This window comes from Rhineura floridana, chromosome 22, assembly GCF_030035675.1.
Source record: "Rhineura floridana isolate rRhiFlo1 chromosome 22, rRhiFlo1.hap2, whole genome shotgun sequence".
Taxonomy (NCBI): Eukaryota; Metazoa; Chordata; class Lepidosauria; order Squamata; family Rhineuridae; genus Rhineura; species Rhineura floridana.
In genome coordinates, this window is record NC_084501.1 from 3252810 (window position 1) to 3278697 (window position 25888).

Genomic DNA, 25888 nt, shown 5'->3' on the forward strand with positions numbered 1-25888 from the left:
TTCAGTGTTGCTTGAAAATGAATTGCGGTGAGCTGTGTCTGGGGAAGGGGTGTGGGGATTGCAATCGTGGCTTGACCCCACTTCTTGGGACGTGTGATAAGAGTACAGTACCTCCCTGAGGTAGCTGAGTTGATGGGGAGAATACAGGAGTTGCCAGCATTGGCCTCATTACAGAGCAGGATTTTTATCCCAAACTCATCCAGAATTTGAGAGAGCTCTGCAGACCTGCACTGCTGCAAACTGCCTACTTTTAGCATGTAGCCCTTTGCACATTTCCCCCAACACAATGAGGCCCTTACCGGTGTCTCTTTAAAGTGTCTTGGGATGGAAATTGACCCTGGATATTTGGGTTCAAAGAATGCTCAGCCTTCTTCCCTGGGTAACTTTAAAACAGGCAGAATATAGATGACTGTCCAAGTTAGGAATAGTTACAAATGGCTGTGGAGTCGGAGTCGGAAGCAATTTTGGGTGGAGTCGGAGTCGGTAGAAATGTACTGACTCCGGCTTCAAAATAAATTTTGATTGACAAATTTTTTAAAATATAAATTCAAAGAAGCTTCCCATGAAGTCGGCTGTAGTTGAGCATTTCACCATAACTCAGGATGGAAAACATTTTGTGTGTCAGTGTATGACACAGGACCCAGATGAAGACAAATGCTGTGATGCCAAGATCAGCGCATATTCAGGCAGCGATAAAAATGCTCCTACGAGAGCTTCCAATTTAAAAAGACATTTACAGCGCTTTCCAGGGCTGTGGAGTCGGAAGCAATTTTGGGTGGAGTCGGAGTCGGACAGTAGAAAAACAGAGGAGTTGGAGTCGAAGGTTTGGCGTACCGATTCCACAGCCCTGGTTACAAAGAATCTTAACCTGGCATGAGGCTGAAATTGATGCCAATGTCTTTGTGCCTTATGAAAAAGTTGCCTGGCCTTTCCCTTGGGGTAGGAGCATGGGACCTTTTTTTCTTCTGGAACCTTGTTCTTTCCCACCCCACCCCACCCCACCCCACCCCACATCATGCCTGAGCAATAGGTAGGTTAAGTGGTAAGCTGGTAACTGGCCCAGCGGCCCCTAATAGAAGCTTTGTGCAGATTGGATCCCAGTGTCTGGTGCACCATTACAGGCCATCAGCTCTTAAAGAGAGCGATTGCTGTCGGAAGGGGATATTCCATCAGGCTCCTGCTGTGTCCCTCCACAGAAGTCTTGGTGGCTACTGCTGCTTTCCCCCCAAAAGCTCTCTTGTCTGTGGGAGGGTGGGGGCCAGGCTGCACTGAGAGCTTGGGGTGTGGTGCTGGGTGAAAGTCTAGGGAAAGAAGTACATTTGTTTTATTAATCAGTTTGTATTCCACTTTTCCTCCAAGGAGCTCAGGGAGCTAGCTGGGGTTCTTCCCCTCCCTCTTTTATGGCTACAATGAACCCTGCGCTGTAGGTTAGGCTGAGTGGCCCAAGACTGCCCAGTGAGCTTTATGGCTGGGTGGGGGTTTGAACCCAGGTCTCCCAGCTCCTAGTCTAACCTCTGCCCCACACTTGGCCATGCACCGGCCTTTGTTTCTGGTAGATGCTCAAGATGGGTTGTGGGGTTTTTGTTTAGTTTTGCATATTCACATTGCCCTCCTCATCCCACTAGAGCATTGGGAATGGGAACGGCCTTGTTTTCTCTCCACAGTATCGTAAGGCAGGTTTCTAGAAATGTGCGGCATGCCTGCAGATTTGGAAGCAAGAGCATCATCAGTGGCATTACATATATATTCATCTTTAACTGTGTTTCATTTTATCGCTTATTTCATTTCCTACATTGTATTTTACTGCGTTGCAATTTGAATCCTACGAAATGCAATATATGAGAAATGAAAAGAAGTTATACAGAGGGATTTAGAAACTACAGCATCGAGCACAGCCGCAACTGCAGGCAGAAAAACCACCACAGGGGCCGCAGAGCCGGCCCCTCTCCTAAGGCGGGACGCTGTGTTTGTGTGGGAATCTGCGCATTCCGTCATGCAAGTAGCTGAGGGTGTTGGGAGGAGGCTCCGCCCCTTCTCGTGGTGGGAGGGGGAGAAAAAAGCCCCCCCTTTTTTGTTTTCTTCCTAGCGCCCACCGCGCGGGCACTGACTGGGCGGTGCACGGGAGTGGCCACGCCCTCTAGCCCCCTCGGCGGAGGGGGACCAGCGAATTACCCTCCGTCTGCTCACGGGGAAGGGCGTGGCTTCCCCGCAGACCCGCCTCCCAGGCCCCGCCCACTCCCCTTCAGTCCGGCCGCCGGCCCGTTTCTTCTCAGTCAGAGCGAGGATGGCGTCGTTTCGCTGCTGCTGCTGCTCCTTCGCCCTTCTCGCCCTCCTGCTTGGTCCCGCCGCGGCGTGGCCGGGAGCGGCGGTAGAGGCGGACGTGCGGAGCGGCGCGGCTCGCGAGGCAGCTCGCTTCGCCTTGGCCGAGGCTTTCCAGGGGGCTGGCGGCGGCGAGGGGGGCCACCTCTGGGCGCTGCGCGAAGCAAAGACCCAGGTGAGGTCGGGGGGTGGGTGGACAGAGGAAAAAGAAGAGGGGGGCCAGGTGGGGGTCCCGAATTTGAGGGGGGTACCTGGGGACTGGAAGGGGGGCTTTTGACTTGGGGGGAGGCAGAGAGGCGCAATGGGGAGGTTGGGGTGGTTTGAGGGGGGCGAGAGTTGGGGGAGGGAGGGGGAAATGTGGCCTCCCCCCTTGAGCAACCCTCCCCCACATCTGCTGCTGGAGGGGAAGGGGGACGTGGGCCCCCTTCCATCCTTCCATCCATCTTTCCTTCCCTGCCTGAGCCCAGGAGGATCCCCTCTGCGGACAGGAGTCTCAGACCAGGGCAGCCTCTCTGCCCATCTCTCGCCTGGCATCGTCTGTCAACGCTGGCGTGATGCTGCTGAACGACTTCTGGCGCTGGCCAGAACTGCCCTTCATCAGCCTCTGGAGGGCCGAAAGGTGTCCTGCACCTGCGTGCAGGCCCTTTCTGCCTGCCAGATGTCTTGGACCAGCTCAGGCTGGCGGGAGTTGTAGTCTGAAACATCTGGAAGGCGCCACGGTCCCAGAAGTCTTGTGCCCTAGTCTGACTGTTGGGAGCTCTTCCTAGCCCTTTCCGCTCACCTGCCGCCTGAAATCCTTTTATCTTGTGGAAACCTGAGTGAAGCTGGCATCTTCTGCAAGCAAAGCGGGTCCTCCATCACTCAGATGTGTTCCTCCCCTAGAACATAAAAGGAAACTGTCTTAATGCCAGCTATTTTTGCCCATCTAGCCCAGTACTGTGTGCTCTGACTGGCAGCAGCTTTCCAGGGCCTCATCTGGCAGCATTTCTCCCCCCATCGTTTGCTACCTGATGTTCTTAGCTGGGGATGCTGGAGATTTAACCCTGTTCTTCCTACCAACCGTGAGAGCCAGAAGTGCTCCTTAAGGCAAATCTAATTACTTAGCTAGTTATCACCCTTGTGCCCTGCCCTTCAGCCAAAAAGGCTTCCAGAGCAGCTTATGTGAAATCAGTTAGAAACAAGACTGACCCTGCTCACAGGCTTAGAGTGTAAAAGACACAACATGCAAGGGAAAAGGGACTGGAAGGAAGGAGGAAAAAGCAATCTCTGATGTCAATTCTTAAAATTAAGTAGTAGTTCTTATAGTGACCGGCTGGCATGGAAACAGTTAAGGGGCAAGAGGCAACTGATGGAACTGGCCTTTCTGCCGATGGCATGAGCCCAGCTTCTGTCTCTCCCACTGAAGCAGCCTGCCCTGCTGCCAGGTGACATTCAGATGAGGGACGGAAGGCCTGGTGGACTTTGTTAAGGTAAATGTAAATGTACTGCCTTCAAGTCGATTCCGACTTATGGTGACCCTATGAATAGGGTTTTCATGAGGCTGAGAGGCAGTGACTGGCCCAAGGTCACCCAGTGAGCTTCATGGCTGTGTGTGGATTTGAACCCTGGTCTCCCAGGTCGTAGTAGCTCTCTCATCCCATTGCTGCACACGCCCAGGCATTCAGGTTGGTGAGCCACCGGGCTAGGAAGCGCAAAGGGCCTGAGAGCATGCCCCGAGAATACTCTTTTTCTCCTGGCCTCCCTTGGGATTTGTATTGCTGTCCAAGACGTCTTCTTGTTGGGTATTAGATGTACCATCCACTTACCCTTAACATAGCTCTAGATGGCTTCCATCAAGCTAGACTGCTTTAACAGGTCTGTCGGGGAAAAGGAAGGGAGTCGGCTTCAGGAGGCTTTCTGCCTCCAATTGATTAAGTTCGCTCCTCGATAATTGATGCTTATCTGCAGATAACAAACCTCAAGGCTGAGTCTACAGCCTAGTCATGGTACAAATCCACCTGTGACTTTCCATGCAGGAGAAGTAGGTCAGTGACTAAAAGGAAAGGCCAGCTGCCATGGCTTTGGGCTGGCAGCTAGTGAGAGAACCAGCAGCATCCCAGTCCTTCGCCTTCCTGGCCCTCCTTCAGAGCCAGGTTGCATCTTGGATGAGATCCAGTTATTGGACCAGCTTTATGAACTGCTTCATCAGGATTTGAGGCTCCCGTCCGCAGAGGCTATCCTCACGGGAATTCCCGTGAGAAGGCAACCTCCTCTGCTGAATTTTTCATTGTATGTGGTGGCGGCTCTCGCAGAGGTGGTTCTGGCCAGAGTTGTCCCTGAGCTCTCATATTGTGCCCGGTTAGCTCTGAAAGCATGTGTGGCTTTATTACTTCTTGGCTTTCATGGGGGTCTTTTGCAGAAGCTCAGTGTTCGGGATTGTGAGGCTTACCTAGCCAACAAAAGGAAGGATTGTAAGGGCCCTTTCTCCATCTTCAGAAATTAAGCAGAATTGTGCATTTTAAAGATACAAACAGATGAGGGATTTCTATTCCGAAGAGAAAAATAAATAAATCTGATTTATGAATTTTTGAGTATTATATGTCTGGGACTATTTTATTTCATTTTGACGAATCTGTTTGTTCTCGATGCCACTAACTGTTTTGATGCTGTGAACTAAATTTGTTTTGCATTCCTGAACATATAAGAGATAAGGCAGGCTGTGCTGTCTACACTGTGATGTCATCAAGCTTGGAATATTAACCCCTTTGTTGCTGGAATAAGAAGTGGTTTTCTTCTTCTTCGTGGTTTTAAGAATGGCAATCAAGAAAGTGGCTGAGACCCTGGAAGTAATTATGTTTCAGAAAATAATGGATGAGATTGAGATAACGAAACAAACCCTGAGACAGGGCAGACAGGAGATGAAAATTGAATTTGGCAAAATAAAGCAGGAGCTTAAAGAAATAGGGGATTTTGTGAGAGGGGAGGTTGATGAGATCAGAGATACAACTGGACAAGCACCAGAAGATGAAAAAAGAAAAATTAAAGAGAAGATGCAAGCCCTGGAGATTGGAACAAATGTGAAACTGGAAAAAGATTTGGAGTTTATGGATATTAGAGATAAAGTTTACTGTTTGGAATTCAGCGTTGTCCTTGAAGAAATTAATGAAGATATCAGAGATAAAGTTATCAATGTCTTGGATAAACTTCTGGACATAGAAAAAATCTATAGAATTAATTACAGATATGTGACAATGGAAAAACTCACAAGAGATGTGCCAGTGCATTTCGTAAAAAAGAAGAACAGAGATATGATTTTACAACAATATTTCAGCAACACATTCAGAATTGATGGCAAGGAATTATTTGTGATGAAGGAAATTCCCATCAGACTCTTATTATATGACTATGGCTGTGATAGCAAGATTATTATGGGACACTGATAATGGAAGAATGGCTACTGAAATTACTGGACCTAACAGGATTATTATGGGTGCAAGGATGGAAGATGGAATTAACACTGATAATAGAAGAATGGCTATTGAAATTATTGGACCTAATAGATTTGATGAGATGGATTAATTGACATGCTTATTTGGAGAAAAATCGATAGATATATTTCTCAAGGAGTTGAAACCTCTCTTTGACTTTTTGTGGAAAGAATAAAGTGATGTTTATGAGATTTGATGATTAATTAAGATAACTACTGGAGGAAAGTGATTTTGTAATATAATTTAAGAGACAGGTTTGTTATATATTGTAGACCTATAACTGATCTGCGACAAATCGGAAGTCAACATTTTATTTTATTGTTTAATTTGTATTTTTGTTTTGTTTTGTTTTGTTTTTGAAAATTTGAATAAAAATTAATGATAAAAAAAGAAAAATTAAGCAGAACAGTGAAATGTCAAAGACAAGGGGATGCCAGCCCGCCACTGGTACCAGCAAATATTTCCTAGCGGCAGCCGTATGTCAGGCACTGGCTGTACATCTTGCTTTTGTTTCATGAGGGTCCTGTTTTGTGCATTTATGGCTTGAGTGTAAGGTGTGAAACTCGGAGTTCAAGCCAGGGAATGAAGTTTGGAGTCCAGGCATAGTTGGGTGCTGCCTCCTTCCTCAAAACTAACCTGAGGCAACTCCTGGCCAATTCCAGTTTCTCCAGAACCTGTCTGAGAGTTGTTTTCTTGTCCCCAGGTGGTGAATGGAATCAAATACTACCTGGATGTGACCATGCTGAAGAGTCAGTGCAGTGCGAAGAGTCAGGCTGTGGGGCAAGATGCTTTCCGTTGTGTCACTCCTGGAGATCCGGATCAAATGGTAAGAATCAGCATTCTGCTTAAGCTTTCGGTTTGGGTTAAAAGGGACGGAGGGAGTGGATATAGCATCTTTGATAGATTGGGAACCTGCAGTCCAATGACTGCCCCCCCTCCAGTTCTGTTGATTTGTGAGACTATACAAACTGCCGGTAAGCATCTTACAAAACACCTGGGGCTGGAACAGTTGCTTGGGCAGTGCTGAACCGGACGCTGCCGCCGATAAATGGAAATGTTCCCCAAAGAATTTGACCAAATTGGCAGTGCTAATGTTACCCTGGGTGTATTCCCTGGGCATGTTCTCATAGAAAGGCAGGCTATAAATTGACATATATAACCTGTTGCTTCTCTTTAACCGGAGCGTGCCTCAAATTTCTGGAGTAATGTGGTTGCGTCACCCAGGTTGGTAAATCTTCATGTGACTTTTCCTTCTCCCCAAAACCAGCAGCCCTGAAAAGAAAAGGAACAGCCTATATTCTAGTTCAGGAGTGGGGAACCTTTGGCCCTCCAGATGTGGCTGGACTGCAACTTGAATCAACCTCAGCAAACATGGAAAATGGTCAGGGATGATAAGAGATGAGTTCAGCAGCATCTGGAGGGTCAAAGGGGTTCCCCATTCCTGGTCTAGTTGCTGGGAGGTTGAGGGGGACTCATTTTAAATGTTACTTGCTAGTTGCATCTTTTACAAGTATTTATTATTTCCAAGTGGAGGCCATTGAGGGTGGAGCACAGCATGTCAGGTTCTATAGTACCTGGCATGAAAAGGGCACTAGGATGCAGTAGTGTAGTGGCAAATTCAGAAGTTCAGGGTCCCTTCATGATAGCCACAGCCAAGCCCCTCCCATCTTTTTTTGCTCCTGGGTTGAGAATGAGATCCTTGTTAATGTCTTCTCCCACAACAACAGATGTCCCTAGGAGCCAATAAGCACGAAAGAGGAGAATGTTAGCTACCTAGCAGAGTCTGCTCAGTGTCTTCCTCACCTCCTTTCACTTTGATTGGCTCTAATCAGCAGGAAAGGACAAGGAAGCGTGTTAGAAGATTCTCCTCAGTGACCAATGCTGATTGGCTCATAGGATGCTGAAGACATAGGGACCCTGCTCCCAAAAAAGTAAGGGGTCTAAGACCCCTTGAGACCCTGGACAACTACACCACTGCTAGGATGACCCCAGCTGTGTGTGTGTGTGACCCACTTGTTTACCAGCTCTTTCCTCCATCCCATCAGTGCTGCAAATCCCAGAGTGTGGCTGCTGTGTGCATTAGGAAGCAGCCTGGATGGGGTGAAGCTGTGGGGTGCCTGAGGCTGAGATTCTGCAGAACCTCCCAATGACCTCCCAGTTCTGGTCGTCTCATCTCAAAAAGGATATTATAGAGTTGAAAAAGGTTCAGAAGAGGGAAACCAGAATGATCAAGGGGATGGAGCGACTCCCTTACGAGGAAAGGTTGCAGCATTTGGGGCTTTTTAGTTTAGAGAAAAGGTGGGTCAGAGGAGACATGATAGAAGTGTATAAAATTATGCATGGCATTGAGAAAGTGGATAGAGAAAAGTTCTTCTCCCTCTCTCATAATACTAGAACTCGTGGACATTCAAAGAAGCTGAATGTTGGAAGATTCAGGACAGACAAAAGGAAGTACTTCTTTACTCAGCACATGGTCAAACTATGGAATTTGCTCCCACAAGACGCAGTAATGGCCACCAGCTTGGATGGCTTTAAAAGAAGATTAGACAAATTCATGGAGGACGGGGCTATCAATGGCTACTAGCCGTGATGGCTGTGCTCTGCCACCCTAGTCAGAGGCAGCATGCTTCTGAAAACCAGTTGCCGGAAGCCTCAGGAGGGGAGAGTGTTCTTGCACTCGGGTCCTGCTTGCGGGCTTCCCCCAGGCACCTGGTTGGCCACTGTGAGAACAGGATGCTGGACTAGATGGGCCACTGGCCTGATCCAGCAGGCTCTTCTTATGTTCTTAATGACACCTCAGTTCCCCTGGAAGGGGGGATATGCTGATGGCCACGTCTTTTCTATCTTTCCCATCCCAAGGCAGACACTGACTTGCTTGAAGAGTTCCCACAGGGTCGTTATGTACTAGGACCCATGGCTGGTGCAAAGTCATTTCAGCGTGTTGGAGACATAAGAGCAGGCAATGCAGTTTTGGTCTAGTTGTCCGAGAGAAGGATCTGAAAGTAACAAATTATTCAGCAGCCTGGGGATGTTGCAGATTTGCTTTGGTCTGCAAGGAGCACTGTGTTATCTGTTATAGACACCAAAGTTACTGACTCAGACTTTTATCAAGGTTATGGTCACCACTGAATAACCTCATTTGTACACATATGCGCACATCCAAGTTCCAGTCAGCCCCCTTTTTCCTCGCATGTCATCTTGTGACCTGGCTTCACTGAATCATTTGGCATCAACTTCCTCTCAAACAAAGGAAGCACAGTTGTGCTGACCAGCCTGTCAGCTGATAACTCCTTACGTAGTTGGGATGGGGAGATCTCTTGTGGAGGGTGGAGCCCAGTCCTTGCCGGACTCTTCCCTGCCAGGGGTCCTGACGTCCCATTGCCTCTTCAGTTAGCTCAGTAGACCCCCATTTCCTCTCCTACAGCTGGTGGTAAGCCAAGGCTTCTGAGTTCCAGCCCTTGCATCCATTTGCTGCCCTCATCATCTTTGCTTGGCTTCTCCTGTGTTCGTGCTTCGCTTGCACTCAGAACTTGTTTCTTTTCTCTCCCTTCAGTCATGTCACTTTGAGGTCTGGAGTCAGCCTTGGGCAAGCAGGAAGAGACTGATGAAGCAAGATTGTCGTCTTGCTGGTAAGTCAGGTCTGGGTAGTCTCTCTAAAGCGTTTTTTAAAAAATCAAGAAGGCGGGTCCCAGAGCCTCACCCATTTCATACTGCTAGCAGCAGCAGCAGCTTCTGGGCCAAGATGTTCCATCAGGAATATTGAGTGCAAAAATAAGCTGCAACCAAAGTGGATTAAGAGGAGAAGATGTCCTGGCCCACATGTAGTTGATGAGACCACCACAGAGTGCACAGAATTTTCCTTTGGGGAGAAAATAGCCTTCACATGGTAAAGCTCCATCCAGGTGGGAATCCTGTCAATGCAATTGAGCAAATTCATGTCACTTCAAAACCATTTGGGCTGCTTCTGTCAGGGGTTGCCATATTTTTTAGGCCTGTGGGCTCATTTAGATTTTTGACCAAGTACAATGGGAGCCAGTGTAGTGTAGTGGTTAAGGTGTTGGACTACGACCTGGGAGACCAGGGTTCGAATCCCCACATAGCCATGAAGCCACTGGGTGACCTTGGGCCAGTCACTGCCTCTTAGCCTCATGAAAACCCTCTTCATAGGGTCGCCATAAGTTGGAATCAACTTGAAGGCAGTAGATTTACATTTTTTGCCATGGGTACCGCCCCTTCTGGTCACTTCTCTTCTCCCCCCCCCCCGATCAGTCCACTTGAGGGAGAGAGTGCACAGGCGCACCCATACTCTCCTTGCTTTTCCAAGGGATTAGGATAAATGTTGGATCCGACTTCCTCCGTCAGCTCTATGTATTTTTAAAAGGAGAAAGGGTAACCACTCTCGCTGACTCATGACCAAAGGGATAGTGAGGGGAAGGGCTTTATGGGTGCCAGGAGTAGACCTCGAGAGAGTCGTCGTGTCTGCAGGTGCTATGTTGGTGACTGCTGGTCTACATCATTTGCAAGATTGGTTTCTGTGGGTGTGTAATTTATGCAGAACCTTTCCAGTTGACTAAACCCAGGACATTGAACTTGACTGAGGTGGAGCTGTTGGGTGAAAGGATCCTTCTGCATATCTGATTGGTGGGGAGTGGAGTCTGCTGGATAAGAGTTTTGGAATTTATGTGAATAGCCACTTAGTTTGGCAATGAAGTATGGGATAGAAATTAAGTGAATAAGAAATGACAATATACCCCCTCTCTTCTTGTTCCTGCAGAGCCGTCTGAGGTACTCCAGGCAGCAAAACTGGGGGAGTGGGAAGCGTTTCATCCAAAGGCATCTGCAGTGGAAGTTGAAGAGGCAGCCCAGGGAGAGAGGTTTCTGCAGGTGAGTGTCGCTGTTCCCCCTTCTGGGGTTGAAGCATGAACCCTCTTAGTAGAGAGGTAAAAAGGGGTGCAGGATTGTGTTCATGCCGATGGGTTTGCCTCTACTTCTCTCCTTTCCCTTTATGCCAAAAATGTGTGGGTGTTACTCAGACAGTAGCACACATAAATTTGAGGCAAACGCATCCTTCCAATTTTGTTCAAAAGTGGATGGAAGTTATGTATGTGTATTTGCCATCCTGATGCTAGGTAAACTAGATGGCCAGTTTGTCTCAAGTACTTTGAGACCATGTGCCTAGGAAAGCCTTCAGGGTGTAGGGCTCAAAAATGGAATTAGTTCAAGGTCTGCTTGTAGTACTGGTGTGTCTTTTAAACTGGGCTGCCCCAATTCAGTGTTCAGCATGGTCAGGAAGTTCCATTCACGGTTCCCTCGTTTTTATGAAAGTATTGTGTGTCACGCTAATGGAGGATTTTGTAATCTATTGTGCAAAGACATCTTTTCTTACATGGGAACCTCAGAGCCTCACTGGAACCTGAGCAAATTATTTACTTAGTTCTTTGATATGAGTCAGTTGGCTTAAAGTAGCCACAAGGTTTTGTTACTTTTATAGCGTTTTTACCCCATCCTTAGCTGAATTGGCTCCCAGAATAGTTTACACAAGATCAGTCAAAGCAAGACAGTCCCTGCCTCGAGGGTTATAATCTCAAAAAAACCCCACAACACGAAAGGAAGAAGGGATCGGAAGGGAAGGAGAGAACAAGCAAACGCAAGCATTAGTTCTTAAAACTATACAGTAGTTCTTATCATGAGACCGGCTGGACTGGAGACAGTTCAGAGAGAGCAGGAGCCACTAGGAGCTGCTCCCATGTCAGAGTAGCTTCTCATTCCTTTCTGCTGCGTCCCTGCTGGATAGCTAAGGTGACAGCTAAGGAAGGGAGGACGCTTTTTCTCATACCCTGGTATAAGCTGTTCTCGCTTCTGAGGGTGAGAGCCAGTGTGGTGTAGTGGTTAGAGTGCTGGACTTCGACCCGGGAGGCCAGGGTTTGAATCCCCACACAGCCATGAAGCTCCCTGGGTGACCTTGGGCCAGTTACTGCCTCTCAGCCTCAGAGGGAGGCAATGGGAAACCCCCTCTGAATACAGCTTACCATGAAAACCCTATTCATAGGGCCGCCATTAAGTCGGAATCAACTTGAAGGCAGCCCATTTCCATTTCCCTTCTGAGGGATGGCTGACATACATCCTGAATCCTATTGTTCCTGTGCTTAATTTACTTCATGGCTGAAGAGTCCCAAGGCTCTCCTTGCATTCCTTGGGCATCCCCCCCTCTTAATAGCCATTAGGTTATACAATAATGGGCTCTTGTTCAGCAAACCCTTCCCACACACACACACACACACACTGTTCTTTCTAGAGATTTCTTCTCACTTTCCGTGGGGAAACCACCCACTGCAAGCAGAGGCAGCTCTGGCTGTTGGCCGTTTCCCGCTGCCCCAGCTTCTCAGTTGTGCATTCTTTCTTCCCTAGAACGCCTCCACCCACCTGGTCCCTCTCTTCAAGGAGTTCCTGACTACCTACAAAAAGAGCTACAAGGACAAGAGAGGTGAACACTGGGCGATGGAGACTTTCAGAACGACGGGTGTATTGGTGGCCTGGGGAACCTGGCATCTCCCTCTTTCCCAGAACTGCCTCCTAATTGGCAAGCACAGGGGTTTGGAGCCGCCTTCACTGTCAGAGCCACGCTCCTTTGCAGGCAACCTTGCAGGGGCTGTATGCCATTCATGGCTCTGGCCAGAGGGAAAAGTGGGTGGAGCAGTGGATGTTCCTCTTAAGCTTTGTGCAGTGGACTACATCCCAGCCACATGCAAGCCAGAGGTTTCTGCCCTTCGACTCTCTTCAGCCAAGCAAGCAAAAGGACTCGGGAGCATGGAGTCGTGCTGGAGAGGGGTTATGGCCTGGGTACAGTCCCCAGGGGTGGATAGAGAAGCTTCGAGGGCTGTGTTTTTATTATTATTGTTGTTGTTGTTGTTTATTTCTATCCCGCCTTTTGGCCAAAAGGCCCTCAAGGTGGCTTACAAGAACTAAACACAAATATAAAAATACATATCAATAAAAACAGTACAATTTACAAAAATTGTATAACAAGGTAATAACATTATTAAAAAGCAACAATAGGAACTTTCAATGAAAATACAATAACAGATCTCACTGCATTTGGCCCTTTGTCCTGAGATTTCCTGGCCCCATGGCACGTGGGTAGGACTGGCCTGTGTAAAAGCTCCCTGGTTCGGTCTGCTTCTTAGCAGAGTTAGTTTGTTGCTCAGATCTAACAGTAGGTTGGGGAATCCTGTAGCCCTCCAGATATTGTTGGACTACGACTCGCATCATCCCTGACTGTTGCCCATGCCTGATGGGACTGATTGAGTGAGTGAGTTTATTTATATGCCATCCAGAGTGGCTCACCGACGAACATTCAGAATACCAAAATGCAAAGCGCTGGGGGTGTGGAGAGAAGCAAGTTTACAAAAGCCAACAATAAATTCAAATAAGACAAAGATCAACAATTGATGGGAGTTGGAGGCCAACGTTGGGAGGCCTGCAGGTTCCCTGCTCCTGTCGTGGAGTCTCTCCTGATCCTGTCTTGCTTCATCCCACTCCTTGGACTATGCCAGCCCACCTAAACACCAATGACAGAGCCTGATAGCATTCTATGTGCTGTATGTATTATAAACAATAGTCATACTTGGTCATTGATTCCCTGGGTTCCTTCTGTTCAGAAACTGAGAGGCGCTTCCGGATATTTGCGGAGAATTTGGAGAAGGCCCGGATCATTCAGGAACTGGATCAGGGCACGGCAGAATATGGAGTCACCAAATTTAGTGATCTGACAGGTAGGTGAGAATGGGGAGGGACTCATCTGCCAGTCTCCCCTCTGGATGGCAAAGCCACAGAATTCCTACATCTGGTAGACCAGCCTTTGCCAACCAGGTGCCCTCCAGATGTTGGACCACAGCACCCATCAGGAGGGCACCAGATTGAAGGCTGCAGTAAACAAACTGCATTCTTTACAAAATTGCTAACTAGTGACAGCTGCTCCTTAGCCCTCACTTACTCCATTTTGCCCCCCCCCCCCGGCAAAGTCTTCAGCGAACAGGTAAGAGGCCCTGAAGAAGTGCATCTTCTTTACTTGGGGCGTGGTAGATGCTATAAGCTCCAGCTTTCTCAGAAACTGCAAGTTTCTATGAAGGTGTTGCTGAACTAGTTCTAAGGTGGTTTCGTGAGAATAGCAGCTCTCCGTCTAGTTTAAAAAAAACCAGAGCAGAGGTTGAAAATGCCCAGAGGAGTCAACTACCAGTTTCTTTTGGGGTTGAAGAACAACCACAGTGCAACAGTCAGGCCTGCAGTTTTAGTAATTCCACAGGCTTTGCTTCTCTGTTGCGCCTATTCAACGTGAGCTCTTTGCCACGTGGAGCACGTAAGGACCAAGGAAGCTGCCTCATTGTCAGGCCAGGCTCTTTGTCTGTTTCGGCCACTGTTGTCTACTCTGGCTGGCAGTGGCTTGCCACGGTCTCAGGAAGAGAGACCTTTTCCATCACCTGCTACCTGATTCCTTTTGAACTGGAGGTGCTGGGGGTTGAAACTGGGAGCTTCTGGATCTGGGTCCCTCCCCACCCAGGCAGCCATGTGCTCCACTGCTCAGCTCTGGGGAGGGTCCCAGGTTCAGTCCCTGTCATCCCCAGATGACGTGGGGAGTGGGTGGCTGGAGTGTCACATCTTGCGATGCCTGGTGCTTTCACCTTTTCATCGAGCAATGTATCTCCTTCCTTTCAGAGGAGGAGTTCCGCTCCACGTACTTGAACCCGCTGCTGGTTAAGCTGCCTGGCCGGCCAATGAAACTGGCCACCATCCCCAGTGACCCGCCCCCTGAAGAATGGGACTGGCAGGACCATGGGGCTGTCACAGCTGTCAAGAACCAGGTTGGTCTCCCTCTGCCCCACTCTGCAAGCAGCCACTCTGACTTTCCAAAGTCCCATCGTTGTGAGCAGCCTTCAGATGGCCTCTGTATGTGGCCTTGTTGCCTTTGGCTGGCATGTAGTAATTCCTGGTGAAGAGCTGGAAGGAGGTGATCCACAATATCTTCTGGCCCTGAGCCTTCTCCGAGATCTCAGCTGCGAAATGCCTTTTTGTCTCTGGGCAGGGCCAAACTCTCGAGTAAGTCTTCCTTTTTCTCAATGACTGCAGGGTGATTGCGGCTCCTGCTGGGCCTTCTCTGTAATTGGAAATGTGGAAGGACAGTGGTTCCTACGCAAAGGCACTTTGGTCTCCCTCTCTGAGCAAGGTAGGGAAGCTCCTGCAGAATCCTGGCCACTTGTGTTAGGATCTGGCAGCTGTCTGGGTGGCAGAGCCAGGCTGGGGTCATTGGGCTGGTGCACTTGCCTCAGCTTGAAATCGTGTTTGCTGACTCCTCCGGTCAGGCTGGCGAAGGAGTGGGTGACTCACACAATTCAGTCTCAGTGGGAGAGAACACCCTGTGTGTGAGAGAGAAATGCTGACTGGTACGTATTTTGGGAGTATGCCGATCTCATGGCTGATGATGGGATGTATAGCTTGGACCCACGGTACAGTCATTCCTGGACAGGGAAAATTGACTACAGTTACCCGTGCACTGTAGTAACCTCCCAACGTGGGGAGGGCTGCCCTTGCGGACGGTCTGGACACTGCAGTTGCCAGGATATTACAGGCACATCAGCATGAGGCCACATAAAGCAGGTTCTCAAAGATCCATAATTGGCTGCCTGTTTGCCACTGGGCTCAGTTCAAGGTTCTTTTAGTAATGGACAAAGCCCTTAGAGCCTAGTTATCTAAAGGAGCACATTCCCCTGTATAATCATTCCCGGGTGTTGAGGTAGGCTTGGGGAGGCTCTCCTGGTAATGTGATCAGGCAGATTTTAGCAATAGCACCCTGGCTATGGAGTGCCCTCTTCCCTCCCAGCTTTGGCTGCCTTTTGGTCCTCCACTTCCTGAATGGGTCCATGAGGTCATTGTTTGTGCATTGGATACGTGGCTGTAGTGACTGAAATGTTTTTTTAGCATGTGTTTTAAATTGTTTTTATATTGTTTTAAATTTTAAAATTGTGTTTTAAATTGTTTTTAAAATATGTGCTTTAAATTGTATATTTGTTTTAATGTTTTTGATTGCTGTAAACCATCCGGAGAGCTTTGGCTATGGGGCGGTATACAGGTGCAATAAATAAATAAATAAATAAATGTTTTACAGGTGGAGGATTGATTGCAATATTGAAGTATATTTTATTTTTTGTGTTTATTGTACTCATTGTAATCCATCCCGAGATCACATGTGCTGTAGGGCAGGATGTATATTTTGTAAATAAATGAACTGGGACATGCAGCTGACTCCAGGAGCGAGACTAGTGTACCTCGGTTCAGCTCCGGTTTCTACCTGAGCTGACTGATTCTCCCTTTCCACAGAACTGCTGGATTGTGACTCTGTAGATAAAGCCTGCGGAGGAGGCCTCCCGTCCAGTGCATACGAGGCCATTGAGGGGCTGGGTGAGTTGACTAAAGGTGTTTGTGCCAGTGTGTTGTTTGGTCTGCAGCTTGTTTCTCTGTGTGTCTGCCATCAAGAGGATCATGTGTGGCACTTTTGAGTATTCAAAGTACAGTGGCCTGTTCATGGCACGCTTTAAACTGGAACAACTGGGTCTCTTGAGCATGGAGGGGGGGAAATGATGGTTTCTAGGCTCAACACCCAGTTTGTCAGTTGGGTCTTTTTTATCATTAATTTTTATTCAAATTTTCAAAAACATAACAAAACAAAACAAAAATAATTAAACAATAAAATAAAATGTTGACTTCCGATTTGTCGCAGATCAGTTATAGGTCTACAATATATAACAATCCTGTCTCTTAAATTATATTACAAAATCACTTTCCTCCAGTAGTTAACTTAGTTAATCATCAAATCTCATAAACATTACTTTATTCTTTCCACAAAAAGTCAAAGAGAGGTTTCACTTCCTTGAGAAATATATCTATCAATTTTTCTCCAAATAAACATATCGATTAATCCATCTCATCAAATTTATTAGGTCCAATAATTTCAGTAGCCATTCTTCCATTATCAGTATCCCATAATAATCTTGCTGTCATAACCATAGTCATATAATAAGAGTCTAATGGGAATTTCCTTTCTCACAAATATTTAATCCATCTCATCAAATCTGTTAAATCCAATAATTTCAATAGCCATTCTTCCATTATCAATGTTAATTCCATCTTCCATCTTCAATAATCCTGTTAAATCCAGTAATTTCAGTAGCCATTCTTACATTGTCAGTATCCCATAATAATCTTGCTGTCATAACCATAGTCATATAATAAGAGTCTAATGGGAATTTCCTTTCTCACAAATATTTCCTTGCCATCAATTCTGAATATGTTGCTGAAATATTGTTGTAAAGTCATATCTCTGTTCTTTTTTTTTACATAATGCACTGGCACATCTCTTGAGAGTTTGTCCATTGTCATGTGTCTGTAGTTAATTCCATAGATTTTTTCTATGTCAAGCTCCATCACATCATTCCAGTCCAGAAATTTATCCAAGACATTAATATCTCTAATATCTTCATTAATTTCTTCAGAGACAACGTTGAATTCGAAACAGTAAACTTTATCTCTAATTTCCATAAAATCCAGGTCTTTTTCCGATTCCACATTTGTTCCAATCTCCAGGGCTTGGATCTTCTCTTTAATTTTTCTTTTCTTATCTCTGATCTCATCAATCTCCTCTCTCACAAGATCCCCTATTTCTTTAAGCTCCTGGTTCATTTTGCCAAATTCAATTTTCATCTCCATTCTACCCTGTCTCAGGGTTTGTTTCGTTATCTCAATCTCATCCATTATTTTCTGAAACATTCCTTCCAGATTCTCAGCCACTTTCTTGATTGCCATTCTTAAAACCACGAAGAAAAAAAAAAACCACTTCTTATTTCAGCAACAATTGGGTTAATATTTCAGGCCTGATGACATCACAGTGTAGACAACACAGCCTGCCTTATCTCTTATATGTTCAGGAATGCAAAACAAATTTAGTTCACAGCTTCAGAACAGTTAGTGGCGTCGTGAACAAGCAGATTCGTCAAAATGAAATAGACCAAAAAAAAATAGTCCCAGACATATAATACTCCAAAGTTCATAAATCAAATTTATTTATTTATCTCCTCAGAATAGAAATCCCTCATCCGTTTGTGTCTTTAAAATTCACAATTCCAGGTCAGCTTTTTGCAATCAAAACAAAGATAAGCTTTTTCAATTTCTTTCCTCCTTAATTTCATGAATGAAAGAGAAGAGTGTTAACTCACCCAGAAATTCTTTATAGCTGATTCATTGACAAATCTCTATTTGCTGCAACAATTTAAACCAGATGAAAAAAATAGAAAGAAGAGTGCTTGCCTGTTAGAATCCGTTTTTCTTTGAAGAAAAGATAAACGTGTCGCTTAATCAGTTAGAGCTTGTTTGAAAATCCGTCCGGCATTGCTGGCTGAACGTTCTCTCATAAATTAATGAAATCCAGTCCTCCCAACTAACACAGGCTTTTGTGGTTAATCTCTACGTTTCTCCCTGCCCGGGAGAAAATCTTTACCAGTCAAAAAGAACGTTCTGACTGATTTTAAAACTGAAAAAGCTTCTTCTGAGACGAGAGCTCATCTCAAAAGCAGGCACAGGCGAAGTCACCCTTCCCGGAAGTCCCAGTTTGTCAGTTGGGTCTTGAGCATTGTTCATGCCGGATCCTTCCCTTTAAAAAAACAACAGCACTGTTCTCTATTGTGGAACATGGCTTTTCAGTGCAAACCCAGACTCTTTAAAGAGAGTACCCATAGCCTTTCCTGCAATTCCTCGGTGGCTATGGAGTGACCACCTCAGTGAGGTTTGAAGTCGCTGTGTGCATGCAGCTTTTGATGAAGATGCAAACGTGCCTCTTTCAGAACTGCTGATTGAGTGCCACAGCCCTGTGTTGCTGCTGATTCCTAGTATAGGGATTGTTATTTTTTGCTGCTTTTATTGTCAGAAGCTGCCTCAAGCCTTGAGAGAGGGTTAAAGTATAAATGTGCTTTGTCAAAACCACTCCTGGACCCTTGTTCTGCACAGCTGGAGCCCAGCCTGTTCCCCAGTTTTCTTTACTAGGGCCTCACCTCCTTGGCATTCCTGATTATCCCTGCTTCCCCCAGGTGGCTTGGAGACTGAGCGTGACTACAAATACGAGGGGTACGAGCAGAAGTGTGGCTTCTCCAAGGATAAGGTGGCTGTTTACATCAATAGCTCCGTAGCAATCTCCAAGGATGAGACAGGTGCATTTCTGAGACAGTCGCGTGGGGCATGGGTTAATGAACCAAATCACGGGTCTCACCATGTGGTGAGATTTAGAAAACTGCTGTGGGATGAGGGAAGACAACTTGGAGCTGCGTAGATGAGGGGTGGGGAACCTTTTTCGGCCAAAGGACTGTGTTCCCTCTTGGCCAGCTTTCCGAGGGCCACATACCTTCGGTGGGTGGGGCTGGAGGCAGAAGTGGGTGAAGCAATAGCGGTGACGAGTTAGCCATGCAAGGGTTCTATACACGCACGCACGGTCTCTCCCTCCCTTCCTGCAAGAGGCGTTATCGCCGTTCGAGAACTCATCCCGCAAAAGCACTCGAGGAGGGCACACAGCAGGGTCAGTGAGAGGTGTGGCCTGCAGGATTCCCAAGGGTCAGATATAGAGGCAAGGAGGGCCACGTTCAGCCCCCGTGCCTGGCCCAGAGAGGTGTGCCGCTTGCTCTCTCCATGGCCAGTAAGTATCCAAGATCATACATCTGATACTTCAGGGATTCTCTGCTGAACTTCCCTGTTAGGGCCAGTGCCTTGCTATCTTACCTTACTCCTGCCACCATGCAGGGGGAGCTCTGAGACATTCACAGGTCTAGCGAGATCAGGGAGAGGCAGAGTACCAGTATCTTAAATGCGTGCATATCCAGATGTGCAAAATATGTCGCTTGGAAAGAGCAATACCTAACGAAAGGTTTGCTTTCATTTTCTGTAAATGAGCTGCAGTTATAAGCTCCCTCTCCCTCTCTTATTTCTGTGCACCCTATCATGGCCTTGTACATAACCTGCCTCCTTCTCTGTTGCAGAGATTGCTGCCTGGCTGGCAAAGAATGGCCCCATTTCCATTGCTCTGAATGCCTTTGCTATGCAGGTGAGAGAGCCGCTGGAGGGCTGTGCTGTTTTTCCATGTTGTAACAGAGGCCACCCTTCTGGTCAATTTTTTTCTTTTTCAATCATTCCTTGGGTGGGTGGGGTCAGAATGAAACCCTCTCAAAAATCATGGCAGAGGGAGAGAAATTTCACTTAAAATTAACAGGAAGGAGCTGCTTCACTTTGTGAGGTGGCCAAGGTTTTTCCATTATTTTCTTTTTTAACTTTAAAAAGAAGTTCACCGCAGCAGAAGGCTCTGTCCAGATCTTTCCACCGTCAACACCACCTCGTCTTGTTGTGTCACTTCCAAAGCATTCTGGGAAGTGTCCAGCAGGAAACGATGCAAGATTCTCTCCACACTTCCTAGTCAGACCCAGTTAGTACATGGCAACCCCCTCCCTTAAACTTGCAGACAAATTTATCTCCTCCCCCCAAAATACCCATGGAAAACTGGCCCCTGTCTTCAGAGGGATAATGTTTTTGGAAACTGCAGAGAAGGATTTCATCTGAACCTTGCTGCTGCTATGTTTTTGCCATAGCCCCATTGTGTCGATAAATCTGCTACGTGGGTTGGTTTTGGTGTTGACCCAACTTGTAGCACATCTGCTGTGAAAAAGGTGAATTCCATGTTAGGGATCATTAGTAAAGGGGCTGAAAATAAAAGGATGACTATCACAGCACAACCACACTTGGAAATACTGTATATAGTTCTGGTGGCCTCACCTCAAAAAGGACATTGTAGAGCTGAGGAGAAGGTTAAAAAGATAAGGGTCACCAAAATTATCAAGGAGGCGGAGCGACTCCGCTACGAAGAAAGGTTACAATGTCTGGAGTTTTTTAGTTTAGAAAAAGGCAAGTAAGAGGAGATGTGATAGATGTGTATGAAATTATGCATGATATGGAGAAAGTGGAAGTTTGTCTGCCCCTCTCTTAATACTAGAACCATCCAGAGAAGCTGAATGGTGGGAGATTCAGGACAGACAAATGAGAGTACTTCTTCACATAGTGCATAACTATTGAATTCGCAACCACATAAAACCCTCCCCAATTTCCCCAACATTGCTGAGGATTACAAAGTGTGAAATATGTGAGTAGTTTATATTAAGTTATTTGGAATCCAGATTTTTCTCTAAGCCTTTTTTCCCTTCCTCCCCTCTTCAGTTCTACAGGAGGGGAGTTTCCCATCCATTTTTCCTGCTCTGCAATCCCTGGATGATAGACCATGCCGTTCTCCTAGTGGGCTACGGCAGACGTAAGTGGCTACTTTGGGTTGGGTGGCGGGCAGGGGGGTGTCCTGTGGAGCTTTTAACTCTGGAGTACACGCTCCCCATCTTGCAGTTAGTGCTTGGAGATAGTCTAGTGTTCAGTAATGATGAGCAAGCTTTTACTTTCACATACTTTCTTCAGTTTGCTTATTTTATTCATTTGTTTATGTATATAGTTAAAATATTTTATTCCACCCTTCATAACAGATTGTAGAAACACACACATACACATAAGAAAGCAGCAGATAAAGTATTAAAATACACTAAAACGTGCCCAATTAAAATCTATGAATGTCTGGGTAAATATATATTTTGCCTGACCCCCTAAATGATAGCAGTATTGGTGTCAGGTGAACCTCTGGGCAAGAGGGGGCACTTTCACAATGAGGCTGCAACTGCCAAGAGAGCTCTGCCTCTCCACAATCATCTTTGTATCTCTGATAGAAGCGGTATGTGCAGAAGGGCCTCAGCAGTTGATCTTAAAAGAGCAGGCTCTTAATACATCTAAGAGGGGTGTGTATCAGGGTGGCAAAAATACTGAGGGTGGCCATAGTCTGCTGAGGACCCTGGTCCAATGGACCACCTAGCACCTGTGGGTTGCTGAGATTCATTGAAAGGATGCTGCTCTGGCTTGGCCTTTGATCTTGTAAGGCGATACTTCCATTAAGCAAAAGTGAATACTTAGGGTTGTATCCAACTACGTTCTACTTAGAGTAGACCCACTGAAATTAGTGGGCATGACTAACGAGTCCATTGATTACGAGTCCACTCTGTATAGAAGTTCAAATAGGTATGCACTCAAAATTGATGTCTCTGTGAAATATGTTCCAAAGTAGCCAGGGCAGTGAGGTCTTCAGTCCATTGCATAAGAGATGGTGGGTATTTATCCTTCCAGGCTCAAAGTCCCTTAGCAACCATAAGGATTCGCAAAGTCCACTTGGCTGCACATGACTTGGCTCGAGTTATGCTACTTGCCCAGGACACACGGCCCGAAGGCCCAGAATTCAGCAGTCTTGCTGAAGCTGAGCAGTTCTGGGTCAAGCCAGTGCTGAAGTAGGATGGGAGACTACCGGGGACTCTTCACGTGGGCCCCTCTGGGCTCCCTGGAGGCAAACCAAGATGCAAATGTAGCATGTAAATGTGATTTGGTCTGTAGTGCCCTGCCCTCTGCACCTAGCATGTTGTGGCCTGGGCCATGTAGGCTGATTCGTAGGGCCTGTAAAGGGGAAGGCTGCGCCTGCTTTTCTGGGGAGGGGTTGGTGAGATGACCGTTGGCTCCCCTCACTTCTGCTGTTTGGCTTTGCAGGAAGCGCCTTGCAACCTGCATGCCTATCCCTGATGGCTCTGTTCTTTTTCTTCCCCCCCAACAGGTGGCAGTACTCCATTCTGGGCAATCAAGAACAGTTGGGGCATTGACTGGGGAGAAAAGGTAAGTCCAGGTGGCCACATTCTCCCAGGCTCAACTCGGCTACCTTCCCTCGCCCTTGTCGATCCCTGATCCCATTGTAAAGCTGAAATCTCCCTTGAGCCGGGTTTGGCTCTGCTCAGCATAACTGCCTCACCCCATGCCTCTGAGCCTAGTAACCTTTTGAGGCAAGGAGGAGTCAGCTGAGCAGGCTGCTGGCCAGCCATGCACTTGCACACAGGCAGAAGGCAAAGATTTCTGCGACTCACTGACCAACTTCCTCTGTCTCTCTCTCAGGGCTACTACTACCTGTACCGTGGCAACCATGTCTGTGGCGTGAACGCAATGTGCACCTCTGCTGTGGTGGATTAGGCACCTTGGGCCCCTCTGTCCAGATTGCCACCTTATTGGCATTCCAACCAGCACCAAGACGAGGATCGGGGCACCTTCCCTGTTCCTGATTCTGACCCTATTATTACCCAGGCAACTTATTTCTCATTACCTTTCCAAATGGACCTGTAGCGCTTCTTGGGGCAGATCTGGCCCCTGCTCCTACTGGCTGCTATGAACTGTAGAGATTGGGGGTTGTCTGTCCTAGGACAGACCCTTAACCTTGCCAGGCTGGAGTTGGGGCTGGTGTGTGTCAAGGGTGTCTCGCTTTTCTAGCTGGAGCAAGTTCCTTTCTTCCCCAGCTGCATGTGTGGCTGCTTTTTGGTGAAAGGGACTTGCCCCTCTGGAACGGTCAGTTCACCAGCCGCTCTGAGCGCTTCCTGAGCTGCTTATTGGAAGGCAAGAGGGGAGGCTGAGAATTGGGGGGAGGGGAGAGAGATGAGCCCCCATTCCCAAGCAGGCCTTTGTGCTGTCTCCCACAATTCAGTGGAAGAGCATCTGCTTTGCATGCAGAAGGTCCCAAACTTGGTCTCCCGTTAAAGATTCTCAGGAGGCAGGGCTCCCTCTGCCTAAGAGCTGCTGTGCTTAACATTGCTGTGCTAAATGGGCAGCGGATGTTCTGACGTCGCTCCTCAGCAGTGTCATCCAACTTGGAAAACCAGCGTGTATTTCAGATGGATGTTCTGAGAAATGCCGTAACTCACTCAAGTCTCTTTTCTTTGTTCTATAAATAAAGTGTGGGTGAATTTTCCCATGTTGGTGGAGATGAGGGAAGAGGGCATCTTTTTTGAAGCACCCCCCACTCTCTTCAAGGAAGTCAGAGGATTCTTTCTTTTGCACTCTCCTATTCTCCCCCTCCTTCCGTTAGAGGGATTGTAGCACTGATAAATGGGCCCCCCAAATGACTTCTGCGGGGGTTACCCTTGATTCCATTAGGTCAAGCCCTCCTGTTTCCAAAAGACTTGATGAAAAAAATTGCAGGTACATGGGAGTCATAGATGCTCAAACGACAGTCTGTTTGTGGCTGGGCTGCTCTTCCAGGCTGTAGGGAATGTCACAGTTCCTATATTCCGTGGCATTTTCCCTTGGATGTTTGAACTGTAATGTTTGAACTACCTGGCATGTGGTTCTGGGGTTGAAAGCATAACTAGCACTTACAAACATTGTTACAGAAGTTAAGTATTACAAAGGATGGGTTGAAAGTGTTTTTTCTTTGATTGCTGCTGTGGGGGTTCCCCCCAAAAGGCTCTGATGCGGCTGGGAGCCTACAACAGAAGAGCTTTTCTGGAAGACCCAACTGCTCAATTTGCTGTGGCTTTGGTCTTGTTACATTTAAAGACGCGGCATTCAGTATTTGTTTCTGTAACTTCCACACTAATAAAGACTGATAATGTGATCTTACCTAAGCGTCTGTGTGTTGAAGGAAGAGGACAGAATGACAGCTGGAAAGGTGGTGGATCAGGAACCTAGTCATTTACCCCTGCTACTTAAGTACTCCTGGCTCATCAGCCCTCTTCATGCACTTTTGTTGCACAATGCCTTGCCTTCAGATGATGCCAGTGTTGGTGTAGGAGGGGAGGGAGCCAATGGTAAACTACCTCAGAATACCATTTAGCATGAAAACCCTATTTATAGGGTCGCCATAAGTCGGGATCGACTTGAAGGCAGTGCATTTCATTTTGAAGGCATGTATATTTTTATTCATTTATAGCATGCATGTTCTCATATCTGCTCTGTACAGCTTATAAAACCATCACTGTACATAATTCATAATAAATATGCAAATAGTAATGTCACTATCACCAAGTAACATCCAGATATTAAAAAACCAATATTCAGCCACTGGCTTGTTATCTGACAATTGTTATGTGCCTCCAAGTCGACTACGACTTATGGCCTATGAATCAGCGGCCTCCAAGAGCATCTGTCATGAACCACCCTGTTCAGATCTTGTAAGTTCAGGTTGTGGCTTCCGTTATGGAATGAATCCATCTCTTGTTTGGCCTTCCTCGTTTTCTACTTCCTTCTGTTTTTCCAAGCATTATTGTCTTTTCTAGTGAATCCTGTCTTCTCATGATGTGTCCAAAGTAGGATAACCTCAGTTTCATCATTTTAGCTTCTAGTGACAGTTCTGGTTTAATTTGTTCTGATACCCAATTACTTGTCTTTTTTGCAGTCTATGGTATGCTCAGAGCTCTCCTCCAACACCACATTTCAAAGAATTTTTCTCTTACCCCTTTATTATTTACTCTGGTTATAGAATTTTTGGCAGGTAGGTATTAAGATATTAAGGAAGTTAAAGTGGTAAGAAAGAATATTTATTAAGTTTATATGCTGATGATTTACTTTTAATGATTTCTAACCCTGGTCACTGATTCATAGGGTCGCCATAAGTCGTGATCGACTTGAAGGCACATAACAACAACATGTCCCATATGGAAAAAGATATAAGCAGACCTGCGGATATAGTCTCAATTGACCTTGTCTCCAGTGGAATAGCTCTAAACAAAATGAATATTCTCCCTAAATTCACATATTTCTTTTATGTTCTTCCCATAATGATCCCTTTTAATTATTTGAAACACTGGCAGCGTAAAATATATATTTTTATTTTCAAATCTAAAAATCCCAGAACAGCTAAAAAATCTCAGGTACAGGGGGACAAAAGATGGAGGGTGGGGTGTCCCAAATCTGCGTCGTTATTATGAAGCATATCAGATCCTGCATCTCCTCTCCATTCTGGATTCCAAGACAGAAAGACATTGGCTACAAACTGAAAAAACACACATTAAAACATAATAATGTATCTGGAGCACCTTTTGTCAGGAAGGAAGGAAGAAAATGGACATACGCCACACATTCAACACTAGCTCAGATTTGTACAATATGGAAATACAGGAAGGAAACTT

The 25888-nt window shown here is 46.5% G+C and overlaps 1 protein-coding gene across 1 annotated transcript; it reads left to right on the plus strand.

Annotated features, from left to right (window-relative positions):
* Positions 1-2230: 2230 nt before the first annotated feature.
* Positions 2231-24380, plus strand: CTSF (cathepsin F). The gene is made up of 14 exons (XM_061606483.1): positions 2231-2494; positions 6490-6612; positions 9340-9415; positions 10561-10670; positions 12195-12270; positions 13445-13558; positions 14499-14644; positions 14910-15006; positions 16158-16238; positions 18917-19036; positions 19856-19920; positions 21081-21171; positions 22555-22613; positions 22887-24380. Exons 1-14 carry the CDS (start codon positions 2285-2287, stop codon positions 22959-22961), a joined length of 1443 nt encoding a protein of 480 aa, XP_061462467.1. The 5' UTR covers positions 2231-2284; the 3' UTR covers positions 22962-24380.
* Positions 24381-25888: the final 1508 nt, after the last annotated feature.